At 51.9% G+C, this 25,172-nt stretch overlaps 1 protein-coding gene across 3 annotated transcripts in view; it reads right to left on the minus strand.

Moving 5' to 3' along the window:
• The window catches only part of TSPAN14 (tetraspanin 14), a 55,441-nt gene that overhangs the window by 24,977 nt on the left and 5,292 nt on the right, over nucleotides 1–25,172 (minus strand). For 2 of the 3 annotated variants that reach the window (XM_079793041.1, XM_079793040.1), the window contains exon 2: nucleotides 1,059–1,156. In XM_079793041.1, coding sequence (XP_079649167.1) covers nucleotides 1,059–1,139 — 81 coding nt within the window. In that variant the 5' untranslated portion in view covers nucleotides 1,140–1,156. Of the gene's footprint in view, nucleotides 1–1,058; nucleotides 1,157–11,181; nucleotides 11,370–25,172 lie in introns of those variants that run through there. The other variant, XM_079793039.1, reaches the window with a different exon arrangement.

Here is a 25,172-nt window from a genome sequence, read left to right on the forward strand (position 1 = left end):
AGTGGACTTGGCACCAAACCCTGCCTCCGCATCCCAGGGCTCAACAGCCAGACCTCCCTTCAGTCAACAGGATCTCATCCTCTTCCGTTCCACCCCTTCCTGTGATGGGGGTTTAGACTCCAGATGGGGGTTTAGACTCCATGAGGGTGACATATCTATATACCTGGCTAAGAGACCATCCAATCCCTCCTGCCCCAAAATTCCTTCTCAGAACACGGCCCCACCATCCATCCCCTCACTCTACAGGATCATTCCAAAATCAGATCATGCCATCCAACTTACAACCTACCAAGAGTCGCTACAAAAAGTAGAACATAACTCCATCCTCACTGAGAACTGGATGGTCCTACCTGACCGGGCTCCTTCGTGCCTCTGTCCTCACCTGTCTCCTCTCCTCTGCACTCACTCAGCTCCAGCCACATGGCCTTCTCCTCGTACCTGGCATATGCCAAGCTCACTCCTGCCTCAGGCCTGGCGCTTTCTTCCCCAGATCCCCACGTGGCTGCCTCTTCACTCATATCCAGGTCTCGATCCACAGGTCCCCTCCTTGGGATGTTCTTTTCTGAGCACCCCAGTCAAGGAGCGTTTCCCTCCCTGCTCCACTGCTCAGGAGCTAATACCACTGCTGGTTAAACACGGCACCACAGCCTTGCCCAGTCTAAACTTCCAGAGCCAGAACAGGGCCTAGCCCACAGGCTGATGCACACAAAACATCTTGCCCGGATGACTCCCTGGGGCATTCCTAGGGCAGGGATGGGGGAGACAAATATCTGGGCCAGAGCCCCAAGCCCTCCTGAACCCCCAAGGCTGGGGTAGCCTGGTATTCAATCACCAGAATACCTGGACCACTCAGTCTGGTTTTCAATCACCTGGGCCTTCCCCATCACAGCACTTAAGGGGAAGTGCTATTTTATAACTTGTTGCTCGAGCAGGGCTCACCAACCCTGCCCACCATCCCATGCAGTCTCAGAGGGCCTGGCAAATCCAAAGTACGTGAAGAATCATGATTTACTAGTGAAGCCCTAAGCAAGGGAAGGCGGCCGCTCTCATCCACTCACCCAGAAGACGATGTTGTAACTGAAGAGCAGGTACTTGTACCAGCAGCTGACCTCCGCGTTGGAGTATCTATAATAGTGCATCTTCCGAGAAGCAGGACCTGTGGAGAGACGTGGGAGCCATGAGGCAGCAGGTTCAGCTTCAAAACACCTCCCCCAACCTGCTCCCCAAGGAGAGCGAGAGCAACAGTAAGGCTCCCACAGAATCCAGAGTCTCCAATTGTTCCCTGTGTGTTCTCTCACTCACCGGCGCAGTTTACTGTCAATGTCAGCTATAAGTTAGGCCAGTGGTCGGCAAACTGCGGCTCGCGAGCCACATATAGCTCGCAAGCCGCGGTTTGCCAACCACTGAGTTAGGCAAAACTCAGGTTAAGTCAACTTTGTGAAAACAGCCAAAAAAAAATAACAGAATTTTTGAAAGAATGGAGAATGGTGATACTTTAAGAGTCTCCTAAATATCAGGACTTCTGCTTGGTGCCTTCTCAAATATTCATCCCATCCCCTCTACTCTGGGTACTGATTTTTCTACTTCATGGTGGAGGAAACAGGAGTTCCGGAAGGTCATGTGACTTGCTCCAGGAAAAGACCAAAAAAAAAAAAAATGACCGACCGCAGGATCTGAACCAAGGACAGGATTCCGCAGCCCACGTTCCTTCCGCCTACCCTACCTGGGGCAGAGCAGCCAGGAGTGGAGAACCGAGGGAGAATGGGGACGTGGCCATTCTGGGAAGTGAAGACAAAGGCCAACCTGGACGTAAGGTAGCAGCGGCCAGTGAAGAGCAGACAAACTTCAGGCTCCACATTTGTTCAGGTAAGGTTTTCAGAGACAACCTCCGAGCTCAGCCCGCACGGAGGTGAGGAAGGCCAGCACCCTGGCCTGGGCGGGACATCCCATGAGCCCAGCTTTCACCCCACGCCTTCCTCTTCTTCTCCCTTGCTTAACCTCCCCACTCCCCCTCCCCACACCTCCCCACCAAGATCACTGCTTTGGCCTTAAACTACAAACATTCTGTGAACTGCACAGGGTGCAGGGAGGGGCCCCTCTGTGTCCATCCCCCAAGCCCTCTCAGGAACCCTACAAAAAGGAGGTGCCCCAAAAGGGAAATTCAGAGGGCCTGACCCACCTTCACTCCTTTACTTTCTGAACCCAGCGGTGACCAGGAGCCCCTAACTCCAAAGCAGTGGCTGAAGGATGAGGAAGGAGGACGGTGCCTCAAGCTGACCCACAGGGCAAGGCGGGATCTGAGGTTCACGGGGGAAAGCTCTCCCCGAACCCCAGCCTCCCACTTCCCAGGGTGAGAAGAAGGGCATCACATACCAGAACCAAGGCAACAACAAACAAGTGAGGACACCACCAGCCCACAACCACCAGTAAGAAGCGAGCTCCTGCCACGCTGCGAGTGGCTGCTGCGAACCGCCCTGCGAGGCAGCCTCAGGGCCTGCCGCTATTCTGAGAAAGCGGTGCCAAGCAGGGACATGGAAACCACATCCCTCTAGAAATGGGTGGTGTGATGCTCAACCACCCTTCCCACAGAGCGGGACCCACAGGCACAATCCGGACACCACCATTCGCCCAGCCCCTCCCTCCAAGAGGAATGGGAGATGGTCAACGGCCTGCGGGGGGAGAGGCCGGTCTAGTCTCAAAAGCCAGCCAGGGAGAGGGCAACAACCCCGCAGCCCATCCCCACCTCCCCATCCCGCCATCAGAACAGCACTTCCGGATCTGGCCAGGTGGTTAGAGCACTGGCCCCCCAAACCAAAAGGTCGCAGGTTCGATTCTGGTCAAGGGCACGTACCTCGTACTGGGTTTCAGGTTCAACCAACTGATGTCTCTCTCTCTCCCCTCCTCCATCCCTTCCACTCTCTCTAAAAATCAATGGAAAAAATATCCTCTGGTGAGGATTAAAAATAAAAAAAGAACAGCACTTCCACAAAGGTCACCTCCAAGAATGAGTGTGAACTACTGGACACCAGGGCACACAGGAGGCCTGAGCACGGCCTGGGCCACAAAGGTGGCCGCAGTGAGAGGACCAGGCGCTCCCATGCAGACTCCTTCCTTCAGCAACATGACCTGACCCTGGGCAAGTCCCCCCTCCTCCGCACCCCCCACTTGTCACCCCAGGCCTCAGCATCCTCAACTAAAACAGGACCTTAGTGACTGATCCCTAAAGTCACTGGTGTTGAGGAGACCAGCTGGCAGCATCAGCATGATTGGTTCTAAACACAGACTTCAGCCTGGCAGTGTGGCTCAGCGGTTGAGCAACTACCTATGAACCAAGAGGTCATGGTTTGATTCCCAGTGGGGGCACGTGCCCGGGTTGCAGGCTCGATCCCCAGTAGGGGGCGTGCAGGGGACAGCTGATCAACGATCCTCCCTCATCGTTGATGTTTCTATCTCTCTCCCTCACCCTTCCTCTCTGAAATCAATAAAAATATAAAAATATTAAATATAGGTTTCAGGGCCCTACACTCTAAGGTTCTTCACCTACTTGTTGATTCCTCCCCCTGGAAAGAGAAGATACTCGACTCACTAGCAGGGTGGGGCGAGCTGGCCCCAGCCTGCACCCCAGTCCTACCCCCACGTAACCTTGGAGCTGGGAGGAAAGGCTGCCTCATGCCCCTGCTCTGCTCTGTTTTGCAGGCCAGGGCTGGAGAAGCAGGGCCTGAAGGTCAGGGTCACACACAAGAGGAGCCGAGTGTCCACATGAGCACAGCCCAGAACTTAAATTGAAGGAGGTAAGCAGACGACTTGTTTGGACTCCAGCCCGAGCCACATCCTCCAACATGGGACAGGGCCCGCTGGCCGGTTTGTAGGGAATACGGCCAATGCCGAGCTCGGCCCAGCGCCTTCAGAACCTCAGAGAAGGATAAAAGATTGATGAGCACGGCTGAGCTGCCAACCTGAGGTGTGAGCCACATTTACAAAGGACCCCGAGAAGCCAATAAAGGCAGTGGAGCTGAAACTGCAACCCTGATCAGCCCCAAACTTCAGCGAAAACGACTCCAAAGTGGCTGTCATCCCTGACATTTCATCTCATTTGCTAAACTGAGTCACATCAGAAGAACTTAGCTCTCTACCAACTAATGAATTCAATTAACACCAAATCCATTTACCTTAAAGCACACACAGACTGAGTCTTAGCTTCCTAAAAGAAGATGCATGAACTAATTACCACCGCCAACACAGAAGGCGCTCCAAAAGCTATTTTGTGGGGGTTTCTTGCATTAAAAAACAACTCTCAGAAAAATGTAATTTTACATCCTCAAACTGTCTCTCAAATCCAAAACATTAAAACAGAATAAACCATTTATGAGGCAAATAGAAGGCAAGTGTTTAAAATCAACTTCTCTAAACATTAAGGAAAGTTAGCATCATTTAAGTGCTGAGATAGCTGGAACTAAATAATAAGCCAGAATCCCTCTAAATCCTTAAGGCTGAATGTAGGTGCACAGGCACACACACACGCCCATGCACACGCGAGAGAGCGGGTATTTCAGGCCTCCGCTGACCTTCACTTTTGAGTCAAGAGGGGGAAAAATCCAAAGAACAAAAATATCAATATAAAACATAAAAAGTTTTAAAACTCCCATACAATTAAAAGGTACATTAAAATAAAAAAGGAAACACAAATTATGTTATCAGCAGCAATTATAACAAAGGGTAAATATTTACAATATAAAAATTCAGACTTAAAATAAAACACTTCATTTTTAGAAACGACAAAGAAAATGGATATTATACTGAAATGAAAGGGCAATATAGTTACCAGACGGAAAAATATGCAACGTCACCGGAAATAAAACTTAAAGACAATCCAGAGATGTTATTTTGCACCTTTTAATTTAACAAGATAACCACCACTGTGGCTGGCAAGCCCATGTGAGGCTGGTATGTTCATACCTCCATGGCAGCAGACTAAACTGTTACCACACTTTAGTGAGCAACACGGTTAGACATTCAACCCCCTCCTCCCCCAAATGGTCATACCCCTAATCCAATAAATGCATGACTAAGAATTTGCCTCAAGAAAATAAACCAAGAGAATAAAAAGAATATGCATCAAGTATGAAATCTGCACATCACAGTTTGCAATTATGAAACAATTTGTAGGCATGTGCTTAAAGGCCAAAATGGAACATGGAAGCATGAACATGGTTGCATGGGGTGGTAAATTTAAAAGTGATTTTCTAAAAAGGTTTCCATTGCTGAAACTGGTTTGGCTCAGTAGATAGAGCGTCGGTCTGCGGACTGAAGGGTCCCGGGTTCGATTCCGGTCAAGGGCATGTACATTGGTTGCGGGCACATCCCTGGTGGGGGGTGTGCAGGAGGCAGCTGGTCGATGTTTCTCTCTCATAGACATTTCTAGCTCTCTATCCCTCTCCCTTCCTCTCTGTAAAAAATCAATAAAATATATTTTTTTTAAAAAAGGTTTCCATTGATACACTTACCATTACGACCTTTGTATTATCAATGTACACTGAGGCTTTGGCTACTGCTGGAGGGGGCGGGCATGCCCACTTGGAGGATGCTGCCCCCCCCTCCCCCCCCGCAGTGTGGTGACCTCAGCAGTCACTGTGAATAGGGCTTGTCTACCTTGGGATTATGTTAACCTATAAAATCCTTCCTCCTCTTCTCCCCGTCATTTTTAAAAAATATATTTTTTATTGATATTTTGAGAGAGAGAGGAAAGGAGAAAAACATCGATGTGAGAGCAAAATATTGATCGGCTGCCTCCAGCATGCCTCCTACTGGGGGTTGTAGCCTGCAACAACCCAGGCATGTACGGGAATCAAACCTGTAACTTTTCAGATGCTAGGGACAACACCCAACCAGCTGAGCCACACCAGCCAGGGCTCTTCCTGTCATGTTAATTACAAAAGTAGCACATGTTTAATCATAAAATATTTATAAAGAACAGAAGTGTGAAAGGTGAACTGGCAATGAGAAAACACTGAAAATGGCTCTTATATTTTTTGCCATGGCCCACACACAGTAAGCAACAACAAAATCAATCCAGTGCACACGTACTTGCATACTCAACTAAAGTGAGTTTCATGAAACAATACTTCCCCTTATTACATGGCATGCATTCTAGACTTGCTGTGGTTTGAATTTTTTTTTTTTCAGAGAAAAAAATTATCCCTGCATATAATCAAAGAATCAACTATTATAAAAGCTGTGCTGAGAAAAAGAGCAGATCCGAGGCCCTAGGCCAGGCCTCCCCCTTTCCAAGGGACACTTTCAGCTTCTCACTGATCTCAATGTTGTCAAAGACAAAATCACAGGCCCAGCATGCCGTCACTTGTGCTAGAATCCCCTGACGCCAAACCGAGAGTTAACACCTGATCTAACTGCAGTTTCTACTTCTGCCAGAAACATGATCTTCATTAACCAGGCTTGAATTTTCTGGTCAAGCACCAGTAAGGTAATCTGTCACATGGGCCCCTCATTCCCCATAGAAAGCAGAGGCAATATGCATGATAAAAACCCTCTCTTCCCCCAAAGAAAAGATTTCTAGGCCCTAAAATAATTATTTCTTCTGTTAATAGCTCCCTCATCTCACCCTTTTTCCGATAAAAACCTTCCATTTTGTAAAATGCCTCAGAGCACCCTTCTAGCAGCTGGATGGGATGCTGCCCGATTCATGAATCGCTTAATAAAGCCAATTAAATCTCCAAATTCACTGGGTTGAATTTTTTTGTCTAATAATGCTTACACCCCAAATATCTCTTAGAAATTTCTGTATATAATATGCTTGTATTTCTACCCCTGGTTTTTCAGTTGTAGTTATTACCTATCCACTTCCTACCCTGGAAAACAAGAATATAACAACTCTCTTTACACTCCTACAAACCACCTCTCCCCTAAATCACCAGCTCACACTTCTTTCCCAATTATAGTTAGCTCCAATTATAGTTATGTTGTAGGCAGTTAGACAGACGTGAGCAAAGCAAGGACATGGGCCAGGTGCAGAAGGTCACGGGGGGTGGAAAACCCCAGGTGCCTAGCAATCAATTGCAGGGTGGGACCTTGCCCCCAGGGTGACCTTTCCTCCCCTAGTGTATCACTGGTCATGAGGTTTGGACCCCCTGACCTTTCCTCCCTAGAGATAACAGCTAGGCCTCAGTTGTATTTTGGCTCCAGGCCCAGAAAAGCAACAAAACCAGCCATCGCTGACGTAAGGACCAGATGAATAACGACCCCCTGCCCTGGTGCCAGTCAATCAGTAGAGACCACAACCCTGAACGGGCACACCTGGAAAGCTACTGAATAGTCTATTAAGATCTTTCCCTGGGACCTCCCTTAAAATCTCCACCCTTAAAAACCTTATGGAGGACCCAGTGCCCTCTCCCTCCAGGGAGCATGCGCAAGCCTTTCCCTTTCCCCTCCCCCCTTCTCTCCCCCAGGCTCCTTACCATTAGTTTCCTCACTCCCAAGCTCCGAGGGCCCTTCCTTACCTCCATGCTTGTTTCCTAAGCCCATTTATTCTGGGAATGACTTCTTCTACCTCTGTGATTTACCAAATAAATGTTCTCTTACAGTTTGGGTCTTGCTCTGAATTCTTTCCCAGCCAGAACCTACCCAGGTTGTAGAACCCAGGTTTGGTCATACCCCACTGGTCAGACAATCTGGTGCCATTCCACTGCCTACAACAGTTAAAGCTATAGCTTTGGGTAGAGAGATTTTCAGAGTTCACATTATTATGGCCATGTGAGCAAGCCATATAAGCCATAATTACTTTTCCCGTACAACGTTTTGTTCTCTGGAATTAATAATTCTGATTTTCCTATTTGCTTACTTTTCGGTGAATTTATTTCCTCTCAGTAAGTCCATTCACATCGGATGTTCTACCTCTGCTTCTTCCAGAAGAAACCTCTCCTGGCCTCTGAGCTGCTTCCACCTGGACCGGTGTGCAGCCTCCCCTCCACCTCCTCTGGGACACAGCCTATGAGACATCCAGTCTTTGCTCGCCTTGTGGGAAACCCTTCAGCGCAAAAGGCAAGCTGTATGTCTGAAAATAGCTTTATACTCCCTGAATAACACTTGGGCCGAGTATGGAATTCCAGTTAGAAATCATCGCACTGACTGATGAAGCCATCACCCTCTTAGCATCGTCTCTAATCCAATGTATTGGGAAGCCCCCAACCACCAGGTCCCTGATCTCTGCACCTGCCCCGCTCTCTCTCCCTGTAAACTTGCAGCACACGGACAAGTCAGGGTCCTGCTCTGGGTCTATCTCCACCCACTCGGCTCAACATCCGATGAACCCTTCTGACAGGGAAACCGATACCCTGCTCTCCCAGGAAACGTTTTCTTGATCATCTTCCCACTTGGTTTTTCTCTGTTCTCTCTTTCTGCAACTCCTTCCTATTCATGGATATGGAAACTCTGGCTGATCCTTTAATTTTCTTACCTATTCTGCTGTATTATCCATTTCTTCATCTTCTTCCTCTTCGAGGAGACTCCTTCACTGTTTCTACTGACGTATCTTTTTGTATTCAAGTACCATTTGGATCACTCATGGTCCAAGAACATTCAAATAATAACCCAAAAAGAAACGGATATGAAAGGCTGGTCTTCAAACCTTATAGCCAATGATGTCATGCTGGCCTGTGATCTCGATGACATAAAACTACATCCACACCTCCATGGCCACCAAACCATTCAACGAGCTTCCTTCACTGTGAGCTGTTTGATGCTACCAGTCTGAGCACGAGTGACTACTGCTTTCAAGCTCCAAACAGCTGCAGGGATCTCAGCAGGGGTTGGAAGAACCAGCTCAACCTTGGCCTCGTGCCAGATGTGGCCAACAGAGGCTCAGCTTCCAGTAAGTGAATCAGCCTTTACAGTGCAGGGCCTTCTCCACAAGGTCACAGACCACTGGGCCATGGCTCTAGGATCAATGCCCTCACCTTTATCTTCTAATCATTCTGTTAACAGTTTTGCTCTGACCTTGTTTTTAACTTTTAATCCTTTTTTTATTTTCTAAATTTTTGTAGTATCTTATTCTCTTTGCATGGATATATTTGTCTTATCTCTCTGAGAATATGTCTAATTTTTTTCAAGATGCCCTTCTCTCTAAATTGACTATTTATTTTGTGAACAAAAAGGTGCCACAGGCTAACCTGACTAACTCAGGGAAGGCCTGCATGGCGGTGCTGCAAACTCAGAGACCTAAGGTAATCACAAAGGATGGCCTGAAATTAAAATCTTTTCATTGAAAAGCAGTTAATAGTGGGCAGTCATGTCCTAGGCCAGTATCTTCCCTGACAAAGATCAACTTCACTCTTTACTAAGCATATCGTCTTTTTCCCATCTAAGATAATATACCTGTGGAATGTCAGAGTAACTTGTAACTTCCCTTTTTCTGGACCCCTCAGGATACAACCAATGTGCCAGGATGGAAACCACAAATTCCCTGATTGTTATTGTTACCTTGTTAATTGTTGATTGTTAACTATCCAGTACCCACCTATGTAAAAGTAGTATGTGTCTATCATTTTACTTTTTATCCAATCCCAGAGGTTCTCCCCTCCCCCGCTTGCTTTCTCCCACCTCCCTAGTAAATCACCAATGGATTTCATGTAACCCATTTACGTCTCCTCCTTTGATTATATAAAACAAGGTGAAAAAACTCCATTCTCTGGAGCATTATCTCAATATGTTGAGATTGTGCTTCTTGGCAATTGTTAATAGTTTGGCTCAAATAAACTTACAAAAATTCTTTACAGGGCCCTAACCAGTTTGGCTCAGTGGCTAGAGCCTCGGCCTGCGGACTGAAGGGTCCCAAGTTCTATTCCAGTCCAAGGGCATGTACCTTGGTTGCGGGCACATCCCCAGTAGGGGGTGTGCAGGAGGCACTGATCGATGTTTCTCTATCATCGATGTTTCTAACTCTGACCCTCTCCCTTCCTCTCTGTAAAAAATCAATAAAATACTTTTTTTGTTAAAGTTCTTTACAGGTTTGAATGTTTCTTAAGTTAACACTTTAAGTTGCTGTTATTCCTGTTTGTTTAGGCACTTTCTTCGTGTATTAGTAAACCATGGTAATCCTCATGACTAAGAGCGAATGCCTAAGAGCTATCCGGAAGCACTGAGTCCTTACACAGCGTGATCTGGCTGGGCCATTTGCTGGGAAGGCCCAGTCTGTAGCATCATTAATTCTTTTCTTTTGGGCCAGTCAGGTCCCCAGTCTGAAAGTGACATCTTTCATCTCCTGCCTGGAAGGTAAGGGGCTGGCTGTCAGTATTCTAGAAGCCAAGGGAAGGTACAAGACTGGGGAATGAAGATGGTCTTCAAATAAACCTCCAAGAACACCCCCAGGCCCTTGGTTTTCCTTTCTGCAGAATAAATCCCCCATGTCCAGCTAGAGGAGAGGCCGTCACCAAGAACCACGAAGGAAAGAGACGTAGGCATCTAACCGTATCAACTGCTTTCAAACAATTCTCACATTTAGCCACCTCTGAAGCTCTTCCCCCCATATCCTATATAATAAAAGCCTAATATGCTAAATGTCTGGTCATCCATTCAACCAATCAAAGCATAATATGCTAATGATATGCTAAGGCTGCTCAACTGCTCACTATGATGTGCACTGACCACCAGGGGGCAGACAGTTGACCAGTCGACCAGTCGCTATGACATGCCCTGACCACCAGGGGGCAGATGCTCCGACCGGTAGGTTAGCTTGCTGCTGGGGTCCAGCTGATCGGGACTGAGCGAGACGGGTTGGACACCCCCTGTGGCCCTCCCGCGGTCACTCCCCAGCTGGCCAACCTCCCGTGTCCCTCCCCGGCCCCGATTGTGCACTGGTAGGGTCCCTGGGCCTGGTCTGCACCCTCTCACAATCTGGGACCCCTCGGGGGGTGTCGGAGAGCCAGTTTTGACCCAATCCTGCTCAATGCAGGAGCTGCCCCTGGTGGTCAGTGTGCTCCCACAGGGAGAGTGTCGCTCAGCCAGAAGCCGGGCTCACAGCTGGCGAGAGCAGCTGCGGCGGACATCCCCCGAGGGCTCCTGGACTGCGAGAAGGCGCAGGCCAGGCTGAGGGCTCCCCACCCCCCAAGTGCACGAATTTCGTGCACCGGACCTGTGGTAAAATAATAAAATGATAACTCCAACACCTACATTTTAAATTGGATCATTCATCCATCTATTCCTGGCTTGCTGTTGTCTCCTTCCCCCTTCTCTCTGTCCTTGTTTTCTTGCTGTTATCTCCTTCCCCCTTCTCTCTGTCCTTGTAGATTGATTCCTTTTAAAAAAAACAAAAAACCTTAATCTTCACTTTTGTGGGGTTTAAGGATAAAGCAAAATTAGGGACATCCACTCAATCCATCATTTTTACCCAGGTCTCTAGGAAATCTTCAAAATATTTTTAGTTGCCAGATTCTTATTGAGCAAAGTAAAAAAAAAAAAAAAAAGATACACAAGAAGTATATTTTATAATCTATAAAAGGGCAAAAAGCCTGCAGACAAATTAATGTGACTAATCAATTAACCTTAAAGTAGGAAAATTATCTGAGTTGTTGCAATGTAATTGTGAGAGCCTTTAAAAGCAGAGCCTTCTCCCGGCGGAGGGCAGCATGAGAAGTACGCAATGCATTGCTGCGGGGTCAGAGGCAGAGGCTTCCGGGGTGAGGGGTAGTCTGGCTGACAGCAAGGAAACAGCACCTCAGTCCCACAACAGCAAGGAATTGGATTCTGCCAACAACCTGAGTGAGCTTCGAAGTGGGATTCTTCCCCAGAGCTTCCAGAAAGAAACGCGGCCTGCCAATACCTTGACGTGGGCCATGTGAGACCCTCAGCAGAGAACTCAGTTGAACAGTACTGTACTTGGACAACCCCATCACCCATGTCCCACGCGACAGCCCAATTTATCCTCTGCCCTCATTGTCCAGAGTCAGTCACTCAGCAAGATTCAACCTTTCCACCAGGTCTCTGAGAGCTTCAGTCTTGACACCTGAGCTGGTCACCGGCCCCTCCCAGGGAAGGGCAGCCATATTCCCCAGGGAGCTGGGCATCCTGCTGCACCTCCAAGTAGCACAACGTAGGCCCTAGACATTTCTACCATCCAGGAAGGGAGTCCTCAGAGTCCACCGGGTGCTGGGGACCATTCACAGGCCCAAGGAAATCTAGGAGGGGACAGGTGACTATGCAAGGGGAATGGATTCCACTCCCCAGGGAAGGAGACGTGGTCACAAAGGTAGGTGAGAGCAGGCTGCCTCAGTGCCCATGAGAATCTCACCCCGAGGACAGATGCACTGCCTCAGCCCCAAGGCACCAGCACCCTCTGAGAGGGGAAGGAGGCTCAGGCCCACGAGCTCCCCACTGAGTCACTCATCCTCCCTCTCAGACTCACCCTCACCCTCTGACTCACCCTCGGAGTCAGAAGTGTCTGTGTCCCACCCTAACCCATACCACTTAGGCCCTAACTGCCTGTGCCCAGGGTCTATCAGAAACACGAAACTGAACAGGGTGGCAGCAGCCACCCACAGGGATCAGGAAGTCTGACTCTTCACAAGAAGACACTTCAGAGCTGCACAAGGGTCAGGGTGGGCCACACAGGTGTAGGGAGAGGGAGGTTCCCAGAGTTCTGAGACCCTCCGGCCCTTGACTGCCGGCCAGGGATGACCTCCATGTGGAGGTCGAGGAAACCCAGGCCACCAGCTCTGAGCCCCACCAGACTCTCCCACAGCACTGGGGTTCTAAGTGCCTGGCTTCCTGTAGGAAACTGAATGCAGCCAACACAGCCTCATGAGTTTCCACCAGCAAAACCCACAGCCCCAAACCTGCGGAGTTTAAAGGAGCACTGAGGGGCCTCCTCGTGAATCTGGCGAGGAGACCTCTGTTACCTCAGTACTGTAATCGGAAAGAAGCAGAGGGAGGGAGGGATGTGGGTCAGAGGAGGGAAGGAGGGAGGCGATGGCTCAGCGGGAGAAATGCTGAGTCTGGAATGGAGGTCACTTAATCCAGTGATTTTCAAACTTACTATTTTTATTACTTTTTAAGCTACAGGAGCCTTTGTCCAAAAACAACTCTGACCCAAAAACCCAGCATGGAGGCAGACAGAGCAGGACACTTGTCATTTCAGGTGGCTGGGGGGAGAGGGAGGATCTGTGAGGTGCACACACTTGAAAAAGATGGGCCGGCTGGGCTGGTCCAAATTCCACAGCACATCAGAATCTCTCGCAGCCTTTCCCAGACTGCACGTGGAGACCTCAATGGGGCTGACAGACCTGGAAACTCCTTAAGAGGTATCCCTCACAGCAACCAGTTTGAAGACCACCACTGGCCAAATCTGGAACAATCTGACATTTAAAATAAACAATAATAGCCCTAGCCGCTTTGGCTCAGTGGATCGAGCGTCGGACCTCGGACTAAAGGGTCTCAGGTTTGATTCTGGTTGCAGGCTCCTCCCCGGCCCAGGTCCTGGTCAGGGCAAGTGCAGGAAGCAACCGATCCATGTGTTTCTCTCACAATGATGTTTCTCTCTCTTTCCCTCTCGCTTCCACTCTCTCTAAAAATCAATGGAAAAATACCGTTGGGTGAGGATTAAAAATAAATAAATACATAAATAAATAATCCATGAGTCCATTCTAATATGCAAATAGCTGGTTTAATAAACAAGAGGGGAGACAGGAAAGTTCTTTACAGCAGAAGGCCAAATAATACATGTAGAAGGAATTAATCAAATTAAATCATCACCATCAGCAACCAGAACAGAAATAACTAATTCTGTTAAGAATCATCAGTGGGTTCTGTCTTAGTTTATCCTAACACAATAACACAAGAACAGAAATTTAGTTCTCACAGTTCTGGAGGCTGGGAAGCCCAAGAGCAAGGCAGCAGCATGTCAGGTGAGGCCCTTCCTGGTGCACTGTGTCCGCTCACCTGGTGGGAGGGCAGGGGAGCTCCGGGGCACTAACCCCGTTCACAAAGGCTCGACTGTCCTGACCTGAGTACCTCCCAAAAGCCCGGCTCCTGCTACCATCAAATCGCGCATTAGGATGTCGATGCTAGGTGAAGGGGGGCGGGGGCACACGAACATTCAGGCCATAACGGGTTCTAAAACTAGGTGATGAAAGCCTGACAGGAAACGGCATGTTGGTACCGTCTCCGACTCTCATAGGCCACTTGCCAATTACAAGGAGAACAACAGTAACTCAGCAGAGGAGAAACCAGCAGATATCACCGTAGCCAAATGATCACTGATGTCATCACCCGCAATGAGCTAAGCCAACACCAGTCCCTGCCGAGGGGTGCACTGAGGACACCACTTCTGCGGCACAGCTGACAGAAACGCATAACCTGCACGATGAGGAAGGATCAAAGGAACCCAAATTAAGGGAGATTCTACAAAATAACTGGCCTCAAATCTAAACGTAGTTTGTGGTCATTTTCCTTTAAAAAAGGGGTGGGGCCGGCCGGCATGGCTCAGTGGTTGAGCGTGCGTCAACCCATGAATCAGAAGATCACGGTTCAATTCCCAGTCAGGGCACATGTCCGGTTTGTGGACTCGATCCCCAGTGGGGGGTGTGCAGGAGGCAGCCGATCAATAATTTTCTCTCATCATTGATGTTTCTATCTCTCTCTCCCTTCCTCTCTGAAATCAATAAAGATATATATATTTTTTAAAGGGGGGGGGGGTGGGAGTGGGGATTGGAGATGGGATAAAACATTTGAGCAACAAACAAGGCTAGACCCCAAACACAGATCTTGAGAATGATTCATCGAGCAGCTCATAAAGGGCACCAGCAGCATCAGGGCAGTACCGGCTCACCCAGGTGAGGCAAGGCCTCGTCACCTGGTGAGCTGCCCCAACTTCTCAGGAAGCTGGGTGAAAGGAGGCCTGGCACCTTCCTGGCTTCGCAGCTGCTTTCACTCTGCTGTGGAAGGTGAAGCTGCCAGCTCCTGGGAGGATGGAGCGCAGGCTGCATGGCGCCCTGTGCCCTGATCGTCACAGCTGTTTCTGAAAACCTACATGCACATGAAATGCCTACACCCCGAAGCCAGTTGCACACAAGATGTGGAGAATCTGGGCCCAGTTTGCAGGGACATCCCCAACGTGGACAGGAACCCAGGAGGCCAACGTGCCACGAGCTCCAAAGCTCAGGAGGACCAGACTGGGCCTTCTGTCCACTCTGAAATTCCCAACTCCGGACCCGAGGGCCAAGGGCTCCCGAGACTGGCCAGACTGACGCCCCCTGCCAGCGGTCCGTCACACACTCACTCCGCTCGGCCTCGGGCGGAAAGGCTTGTGCTGTGGGAGACAACACCTCAGGGCTTGTTCCTACATGTCCAAGCGCCAGCGTGCCAGGCACCCAGCACAAGGCTGTGGAGACCAGGAAGAGGTGGCGTAAGACCCATGCCTGCCTCAGGACACAATGCTCTCTACTAACTGGGGGGTCAGGTGGGTGCTGGAGGGCAGGCCCGGGCACCGGAAGGAAGGAGGAGGTGGGAAGCTGGTCAGGAAACGCTGCACGGAGCAGAGGGCTTGAACATGAACTAGATGAGCACTCCACGTGTAGACACACCATGTTGGGAGGAGCGACTGAGCCGGGAGACGGAGACACCACACTGCAACCCCTCCTGACAGCAGCCAACAACACTGTCTGATCGGTGACGAACAGAGCCCAGTGTCCCCAGCTCTGTCGGCGGTACCAAGATACAAGCAGTGTGGCCACCCCATAGGGCTGACACAGTTGGGGTGGGAGCCACTCCTGAACACCACCGACGTCCCGAGTGGTGAGTGGGCCACTCTCGGGGAGAAATGAGCCTCCAATAACTGGGTCTTCGGCAGCCAGTGAGGGAGTGGCTCCAGTAGGTGCAGGATCCGGCCTGCATGTCTAATGCGGATTTGAAATGGTCTCTCTGTAGGAGTTGCCCTACCCCCACCCTCCTCTCCCCCAACACAAAGAAACTACAGAAGAGAATTTAGAATTCTACACATTTACTCCTTTTCTTCCATTTTCCCATGCCTGAAAGGCATAAAGATTGTGGCTCTAAGACGTTAAAAATCTTTGTATCCAAAAGTTGCAGTGTGCCACAATATACTGTGTTTTAAGGCAAACAGCCTACTCCATTCCAAGGTCAGCACTGGGAGCACCCCCAAACCCAGCCCAGGACAGGGGGCTGGCTCCCCAGCCCAGGCAGAGAGCCTGTTTCCTGGCCTCCTCTGAGCAATGCAAACAGCTGGGGGGAAAGGTTCACAGAGCTAACAAAACAAATGAACTTCCCAAACAAGCTATGAAAAGTGAAGCCTGCTGGAGAAAAATACATAAATAAAACAAAGTGCACAGAAAATGTCAAGAGAAAAGAAATGAGGGTGGATGGAGGAAGAGTTTTGTTTTTGTTTTTGTTGTTTTTTAATGCAAATCAATGGTGGGAAACGGCAGATAAAGCCTGAGCAGAATCTGGAAGGAGAGTCAGCTCAAGATTAGCAATTCAGTCCCTGAAACAGTGTCCCGTCCCCGTCCCCGAGGCGTCCCCGAGGCAAGGGGGCCACAGCAGCTGAGCAGGGGTGCCTGGGGCTCCTCTAGCCGCCAGCACTCCCGCCCCCAGGCCTGGAGGCTCCCGCTCTTCCCACCAGCCCCCACCGCCCCCAGAGAGCAGCGGTGGGCAGGCACTCCTGGGGAAACCAGGGAGGCGGCATCTCAAACCTTCCTCCACTACAAAATACTGCAAAACCTAAAGTACAGTCCCCCTGCTGGACTAGTTCCTTGAACTTCAACATACTCCAAAACTCCTTTATAGAATGTTTTGTTTTGACAAAAAGCAAGCAACACTTCCACCTGATTCTGAGGCTGTCATCCAGCGGGGACAACTGGGCGGGCGAGTGGCACCCGATGGCCTGGGCGGCTCTGCAGCACCCTTCCCCAAAGGAGGGCTCCCATTACCCCTCGGCTCTGTGCTCCAAAGATGACCTTGCCAGCAGCCCCGGGGAGGTGCCCGCAGCTGCCAGCCAAGGCCGCTTTCTCGGTCCCCAACCCACCCGAGACACCCCGGTGCCCAGGGATACCTGCTGCAAACTGCACACCTGGGAGGGTCGGGGCCCTGAGGTCAGAGCTGTCAGACACATGAGTCGACAGCTTCGAGAACGAGAGTGAAGACTGCAAAACCACAACACAGACTGAAGAGCAACAGGGCCGCGCTGGACAAAGGCGTGTGAGCCAGGGCTTCTCAAACCTGAAAGTGCATGCAAATCACCGGGCAATCTGGTTAACTGTGCTCTGCTGCAGCAGGTGTGGTGAGACCCCGCCGCCCCGTCCCACTCCCAACAAGCCCCGCGGTGATGCAACGCCGCCCACAACAGGCCTGGGGGCCGCGCTTTGAACAAGGAGGATGTGAAATAGTAAGAGCAAAGCAACAGCACAGAGGAAGGAAAACCACCACTAAGGAGTCCTGGGCGGAGAGCCCACCATCTTTATGGGGCGTTGATTTACAGGGACGTATTCGCCTTTCCCGGAGGAATGCTTTAATTTTGGAGTTCTGTCACTCCTTCAGTACACCCCACTGGATTCGCACGGGTTCTTTGTATTCCCATTTCACAGCTGTGGAAGCTGCTCTAACCAAATGATCCGCGAGAGGCTGGGTTCCCTGGGGCGTCCTCCCAGACCACAGGCCTCCGGTGACAATGGCAGCAGCACACAGCCCAGAGCCGCCAACACAGAGCTCACCCCAGAGCTCACCCCGGCCCAGCAGACAAAGGGAGGAAAGCCGCGGCACAGGAGGCCCCAGATGGAGGCTGGGTGGGGAAAGGCGCATAAAGGGCCAGACACCCACCCGCTGGGGCACCAGCGACAGGATGGTTTTGCCTCCTGAAATCTAACAAAACAGACACAATTTAAACCCAGGCCCCAGGAGGAGGAAAGGGGATGTTTAGTGCAGAGGGTATCTCTATCTTACTGTAGTTGTTTTTACATTTAACATCCTGCCCTCGCTTTGGCAGGAGGTCAAATAAAGAGCTTTACTTCCTTCCCCCAGGTTCAGTTTTACCAGAAGGGGAATGTGGCATTTCCAAGAAAAGAGTCAATGCCAAGGTCTGAGGCAAGACGACTTATCAGGGGGCTGCGGGTGCCACTCCGGCCCCTGAGAACTGCCAGAGCTGGGGTCAGGGTGGGTGGGTTCCCACGTGGAAACCGCACACATCTGCACGGGTGATCTCTGCCACCACCAACCCCTCCAGAGCCAGAGGAAGACAGGCCCGAGGAGAGGCCCCTGAGACGCCTCTTACAAAAGATACCCTGAGCTGGGAAGGGGGGTGGAGGGGAGTGGCCAGCCAATTGGGAGCTAGATTCATAGAACCGAGAGTCACACAGCTAGAAAGTTCCCCAAGTTCCTCCAAGCAGCCCTTCCATTTCCCAGGCCCACGCCCACGGAAATGAACTGCCAAGGTCGCTCAGAGTCCAGGGGCACAACGGGCCTCACCCCAGCCTCCCACTCCCACGTGCTTTTCCAGGACACCACGCTGCCTCGGTCACGACATTTCCCAACCTCGCTCTTCTGGGGCCAGCTACCCTAGAGACAGCATCTGTGTCTCCAGGCATTTGACAGTGACCCGTTCCTTTCGCTGAGTCCTGTGAAAGCTTTGCTGAAACAAGGGCAGCCCGAAGGGTCATCCTCATGTGTGAGACTTGGCTGATGAGTCCGGTAAGACAGCCAGGCTGACCTCGAGACGAATGGGCTCTGAAAGGGTGAAGTAAAAACAACTCTGTCCAAGGCCGGTGACTACCCAGGCCGGCTACAGAGCAGAAAGCAGGAGACGGGGAGGGGTGGGCACCTCCAGAGCGCGGTCCTCAGCTACACCTTCTACTTCACACTGGGGGGAACCTGGGCCCCCAGGAGGAGGCTCATTACAGCCACCAAAAACTAGGGGAGAAGAGAGACATTCAGATGCAACGGGACGGGGTCTGGTTCCTCTCGGCCGGAGAAAAGCTCGCACGACCACAGAGGCCAAAATCAAAAGGAACAGTCTCCTCACCCACCCCTGCCTCTAAATGCCAAGGGCTCTTCCCGCACAGACATCAGGCAGGAGGACCAGGAGGTAAGAGAAGAGCCATCCCTGTGCCTAGGAGTGGCTTTTTCTGCCAAAGACCAGGTGGCTACGGCTCCCAAAGGGCCAGTGCAGCGCCCCCAGCCCCAGACCTCCCCCTGCCCCCTCAAATTCTCTCTCCCTCTCACACACCTTCAGTGACCACAGACAGGTGAGACCTCTCTGTGCCCCACTGTCCATGTCGCCCCCATTCTGATCCAATACGCGCACCACTGGGGAGAAGGGGGTACAGCTGGGGGACAGAGGGTGCAGCCAGGGGCCTGCATGCCAGTGGCTCAGTGGGAAGATTCATGTCTCAGTCTTCAGGGCTCCCACGGTGCTAGGAGACCGCTGCCTGCTGCCTGCTGCCTGCGATTCAAGAGCCCAGAGAGGGCAGAACAAAGGAATATGGCTGTGGCTCCGGCAGTGGGGGAGGTGACAGGCCAGCCTGCCAGCAAGCAGGCTTTTCTGCAGCTGAGTGCTCCAGAGGAACAGGGGACACTGAGCTGAACACTGGGGTACAAAGGAAAGTGGGGGCCTGCAAGACTTACAACAACCCAGGCACGCGCCTGGCCCCCACCCAAGGGCGCAGCTGGGCTGGGATTGCTCAGGCAGAACCCACTCCCAGAGGCAGCGGGCAGGTGGCTGACAAGACAGAGACAGGGCACTCCTGCTCCTTGCCCAGCTGCTCAGAACTCTTACCCAGGGGGGTTCCAGGCACAGCATGGGGACCCAAGACGGGGGTGGGGGAGAGTGGAGGCAGGAGAGAGATCTTAACAGAGGTACCCCCGAAGAACAGGCCCCCTCCCAATATCCAGGGGTGCAGGGAACAGTGGGAGAGGGCAGGGCCCTGGCAGGGCAGCTCACCCAGCATGAGAGAACACATGAGGGGCCCTGGAGTGGCTAAGATCCCTCCACCAAAGGACTGGGATTAAGCATAATAGGCTCCTGCTGCCGGCAACAATAGCAACACTGCCCCCCTCCCCTCCTCCCCGCCCCCGAAGATCCACAATGGGAGGCAGCAGGAAACCAGGGCAGAGCCCATGAATAGCTCCACTGTCAGTCCCCAGGCCCCACCTCCTCAGGTCAGTCCTAGCTGCCACCCCACCACAATAGAAACCTCTGTGCTGCCAAGGCCCAAGCCCACACAACAGAGCTGTGGGCAGGGGAAGCTCCAGGCTTCTCACGGGCAGCATGTGACAGCAACGGTGGGAGGGACAGACGAGGGCACAGGCCTCAGACCCAGCAGGTCAGGGTCATGCCAGCCACCTTTCTATCTGCCAGCCAGCCCTAAATCTCCCTGGTTCTTGCCTTGCCCTGTCAGATGTGGGGCAGCCAGAGCCACACAGGGAGAGATGATGGTCATCTCAGAGGCACACGGGGGGCCACAAGGATGTGGAAACAGCCAGAGAGCTCCCGGGACTCCCAGGAGGATCCCAGCAGATGGCTCCAACATATGCCCTCCCTCCCTGGCCTGCCTGCGTCCCTCCTCCCAGGCCTCCCTCCCTCCCTCGCCCAACCCATCCCAGGAAGATAAACTCATCTGCCCTCACCCCTGGCTTCTGCCCTGAAAGGAAGCTGCCAGCTCAAAACAAAAAATCCATCTACTATTTACACCACGTGCCTTCTACCCAGGCTTTTACAGTCCCAGGCTGGCAATCAGACCCAAAGCAGCCTAAAGCAGCTTGAAGCCACGGCGCAGAGAGGCAGGAGATGGGGAATCCCAGCGCAGCGGAAGGTCCAGGGAGGCCAGGATGGGAGGCCTGACCTTCACACCAACCCCTGAAACTGCTCTTCTGAGAGCTGATTCCCAGCTCCAGCTTGTTTCTCAGCCAGGACTCCCCAATCATGTCCCGCCCAAGTCCTGCAAACTCCTGCAGCTGCTCAAATCCACAAAATGAGAAGCGCGCTCCCATCCCCATCCCTCTCCGGCTCTGGCTGCCTCTTCACCCTCTTATATCACAATTTTGCATGCACAGGCCGCATGGCCCACAGGGCACGGCCACAGGCTGCAAACAGCAGGTGCTGTGGAGACCGGCTGACCTGAGCTGAAACAGACAGGCTGCGGTGGGAACCAGCACCCTAGCACCCACTGTGATCCCTCCAGCTCTAGGCTCCAACTGCAGCCACACAAGATGCCGCCAAAGGAAAAACTCGGGATCTATCGTTCCCCCTTTTGGACTCAAAACAGTGTGTTTCTTTTCCCCTTAAGCACTCAACGCCTGAAACCCTCAGCTAGCCATCTCCACGCCAGAGCTATGAGCACTTCCTGCAGCTCGGCCTCAGAAACAAAATACTGGAAGCAACCTCCATGTCCATCAATAGGGGGCTAATGCGAACCGCAGTTTACCACAGAGGAGTAACATGCCGCTCTTCAAAGGAATGGCCTTCCTAAACGGTGTGCGCCGAAATGGGGCAACCCCAAGGTAAACTTTACAGTGAAAACCAGGAAGTGCAGAACAGCGTCGTTAGCAAACCCGCAAGGGAATAAAGCAGAGCCACGTACAGAGACGCATGACTAGCCACCCAGCATCTGGTGACGGAGCCCCCGGGGAGCAGAACTGAAGGGGTCAGGGATGAAATACGCATTTCACTGTGCATCTATGTGTTTTGCATCATGTATACATTTTTTAAATAAAACTGTTAACCTAAAATGACACTTAAAATCCCTACGTTTATGGCTGGAGACACCAAAACTTTTACCTGGAGCTCTCTGCAGGCAGTGTCTGGTGTCTCTCTAGGACAGGGAATGGGGAAGGGGTGGGGTGGTGGGGGCAGAGGGAAAGGGAGAACCAGCCTCCAGAATAGACAGAATAGACTTACCAGCTCAAGAGAGCGAACTAGCTCCCTACCCACAACTCCTCCCCAAGTCCCAAAATAGAAGTTTTCCTAGGAAGACCAAGAACAGATTCTGACAAAGGCAGAAGGGAAACAAACCTGAAGTCGTTCCACGCGGAGGACCATCTGTGCCTGATCCGTGGGGAGAATGTAAGACTCCCAGGTCCGGGCAAAGGGTGGGGAGGGTTTGCAACCCAGGCCTCTGCAGGAACCCTCCTCAGGGCTCTCCCAGTCAGCAGGAGGCTCAAGGTCCTAAGGTTCTGAGGCCAGCCCAATTGTAGCAGCTAAAGACAGCTATTTCAACAGATTTCTAGGCCTGGCCCAACTCCAAGAGCAGGCTAAAAACAGTTTCTCCAAAATCCCAGCTCAAACCCCCAATCCCTTAACCAATGAAATCCATGTACCTTCAGGAAATGGAAGCTGCAGAATGCAGACGTGAGATGGATTTTGCATTTATTCCCTACTAAGGGATGCATGTATGTTGTTGAAAGCGTCCTTTAACTGGCGCATCAATAAATGCGCTGCACTAGAAGCACTGATGTACTTCCTCCGAGTGATTTTCCCTCTAAGGAACAATACAATAACCATCTCAGTCTCCGGCCCCCTTCTCGGGGCTGACAATGCCTGCTAGAACCAGGCCCGGCCTGGCCACTAGGGTGAGGCCATTTAGGGGGGAGGGAGTGAGAGTAGAGCTCTTTCTACCTAGCAGAACTCCCCTGTCCGTTCCCTCCCCCGCACCCACCCACCCCCACCCCCAGGCCACCAGAGCGGGCACTAAGGTCTATAACCTCAGGCTCACGGACTGCCCAGGCCTCAGAGACAGAGACTGGAAAGAAAGAAGGTGTGTGTTTGGCTCACCTATCTCCTAAGATGCTTTCTGATGACTGCTCAATGTTCAATAAGTAACCCCCAAATTAAGAAGCACAAATGAGATTTCACAAGTAGAATCACACTGGCACTTGGAGCCCTCAGACCTCGGCTGCTGGGAATAAGTTCCGCCCCATCACAAACCAGGTCCCCTGCAGTGTGAAGCCCTCAGCAGGTCGTGCACAGAATCCCACAACCCTCCATCAGACCGAGACCAGCCCCTCCAACCGTCTTCCCACGTGAGTGGGCAGGGCTCCACACCCAGGTAGGCGCTGATCCTCAACAAACCAAATCCTGCAACACTTCCCACAGAGCGCTGCAGGCCTGCCCACCCCAGCCCTGTACCTGGGAACATGCTACCCCCTCCCCCTTGCTCCCTTAGGAATGAATAGCCTACCACTAACACCAACTCTTTTATTGCCATGCACCCTCAACAACTTATCTGAGTTACAGCATTACTAGTATTTCACAGGAAGCAGCTAGGACAGCAGAAAATGACTGGCAGGCAGGACGGCCGCACAGAGCCCGCTTCTGTTACCACCACTGCTCCCTGCAGGAGCTGAAGCCAATGGAACCGTCGGAAAATCGGGAAGGCCCCCACCCACAGCCAACAGGCTTTCTTCACACACCCTTTTTTCTCACAACAGGTTCCTAAAAAGCTGGCTGTTGAGACAGGAGCAGAAGACACACCGAACAGGGTCAACTGTGCAGGTCTGGCCTAGTAGAGGAGGGGCAGAGAGCCAGGAGGAGCCTCAGGCGTTGGGGGGCGGGGCGGGGGAATGAGGTTGGCTGGTGCAGGGATCACAAGGCCTCAGACAGGGGAAGGAAGAGGGGTATCCGGCCAGAAGGCCCCTGCAGTGCACAGTCAGGCAGGGGGAGATCTCCCTGGGCCTCGCCCAGCAAAAGAGACAATGAGTCCCTAGGGGTGGGAGAGGGAGAGATCCATAAAGTTGTCAGACAGGTTTGCCCAGAATAGGGAGAGCAGGAAACACAAGGTACAGAGGCCAAGGAAGGAGGGTCAAGCAGGGAGGGTTGTCCAGAGTCAAGTGGCTGTGGTCTGGCACCCAACAGATCTGGCGGCGGGACCAGCACTGGTGGGCCCCAGGGAACCGAGGACCCAGGCCCACGCCGATTCCTGGGTGCAGAGGGGCAGTCGCCAGCAGAATGAGGGAGCCAAGGGACAAGGAGCCAGCAGATGTGGAAAAGGACAAAGGTTTCCAGAAAACAGGGGGTGATGCCCACAGAGGGACACCGCTCCTGAGGGACAAGTGGGGTGGTGATGGGCTCAGGCCAGTGGCCGAGCCATGGGCGACACTGAAGGCCGGCACACCTAGCCTCCGCATGCTGAGTCTCTCCTTGACCAAACTTTAGGCGGGCACCTCTGAGCCCTCTGCTCTTGCTAAGTCAGTTTAGCTGGGACCCCCCGCCCACCCTCCGTTCTGACCAAATTTCTCCTCTTCCTTATGGCACATGCCCCAGGACTGCCTATTAGGTTGAGTAGGCAAGAATCCTGTTGGGTCAGTTAGCAGAGAATTACCCTCTCAGAAATCTCCACCCATTGACCCCATCCCACTCTGCTCCTTGGCTATAAATTCCCACTTTTGTTTGTTACACTTGAGGTTGAGCCCAATCTCTCTCCACTACAAAACCCCACAATAGCCCTTAAACCTATCATAACAGGCCTTAATAAAGTCTGCCTTATTGTTTTACCAAGTGTCATAATAATTGTTTTCTTAATCATATGGAGCTCCAAGTCTTCCGGGACCCCTCACCCAGAGTGTAAGAGCCACCGCGCCTGGGGCTGGCCTCCCCACCAAGCCTTAGGGACAAACCCTGTCTACCTGGCCAAGGGGTGAGGGGCTGAAACCAGACAACCAACCCACAGGCTAGCCAGACACTAGGGAGGTCACCTGGAGAGGACACAGGGTCTCTTCCCGGCCACGGTCATTCTGTGGGCAACCAGAGCCTGTCCCTGGCGCAGCTGGCGGCAGCAGTGGGGAGGCACAGAGGAACAGGGTCCAGGTTGGGGATCAAAACACTCCTGCTGCCCTAGCTGGTTTGGCTCGGTGGATAGAGCTTCGACCTGCGGACTGAAGGGTCCTGGGTTCAATGCCGGTCAAGGGCTCATGCCCAGGTTGCGGGCTCTATCCCTAGTGGGGGGGGGGGGGGGGGCATGCAGGAGGCAGCTGATCAATGATTCTCTCTCATCATTGATGTTTCTCTCTCTCTCTTCCTCTCTGAAATCAATAAAAATATATTTTAAAACACACACACACACACACACACACACACACACACACACACAAAAACACTCCTGCTGAGGAAAGTCACATCACGGTGGCTCTGCTGTAGCAGGTGTGTGGGGCCCAGGGGTCCTCCCAGG

The sequence above is a fragment of the Cnephaeus nilssonii genome, assembly GCF_951640355.1.
Source record: "Cnephaeus nilssonii genome assembly, chromosome: 16".
Taxonomy (NCBI): domain Eukaryota; kingdom Metazoa; phylum Chordata; class Mammalia; order Chiroptera; family Vespertilionidae; genus Cnephaeus; species Cnephaeus nilssonii.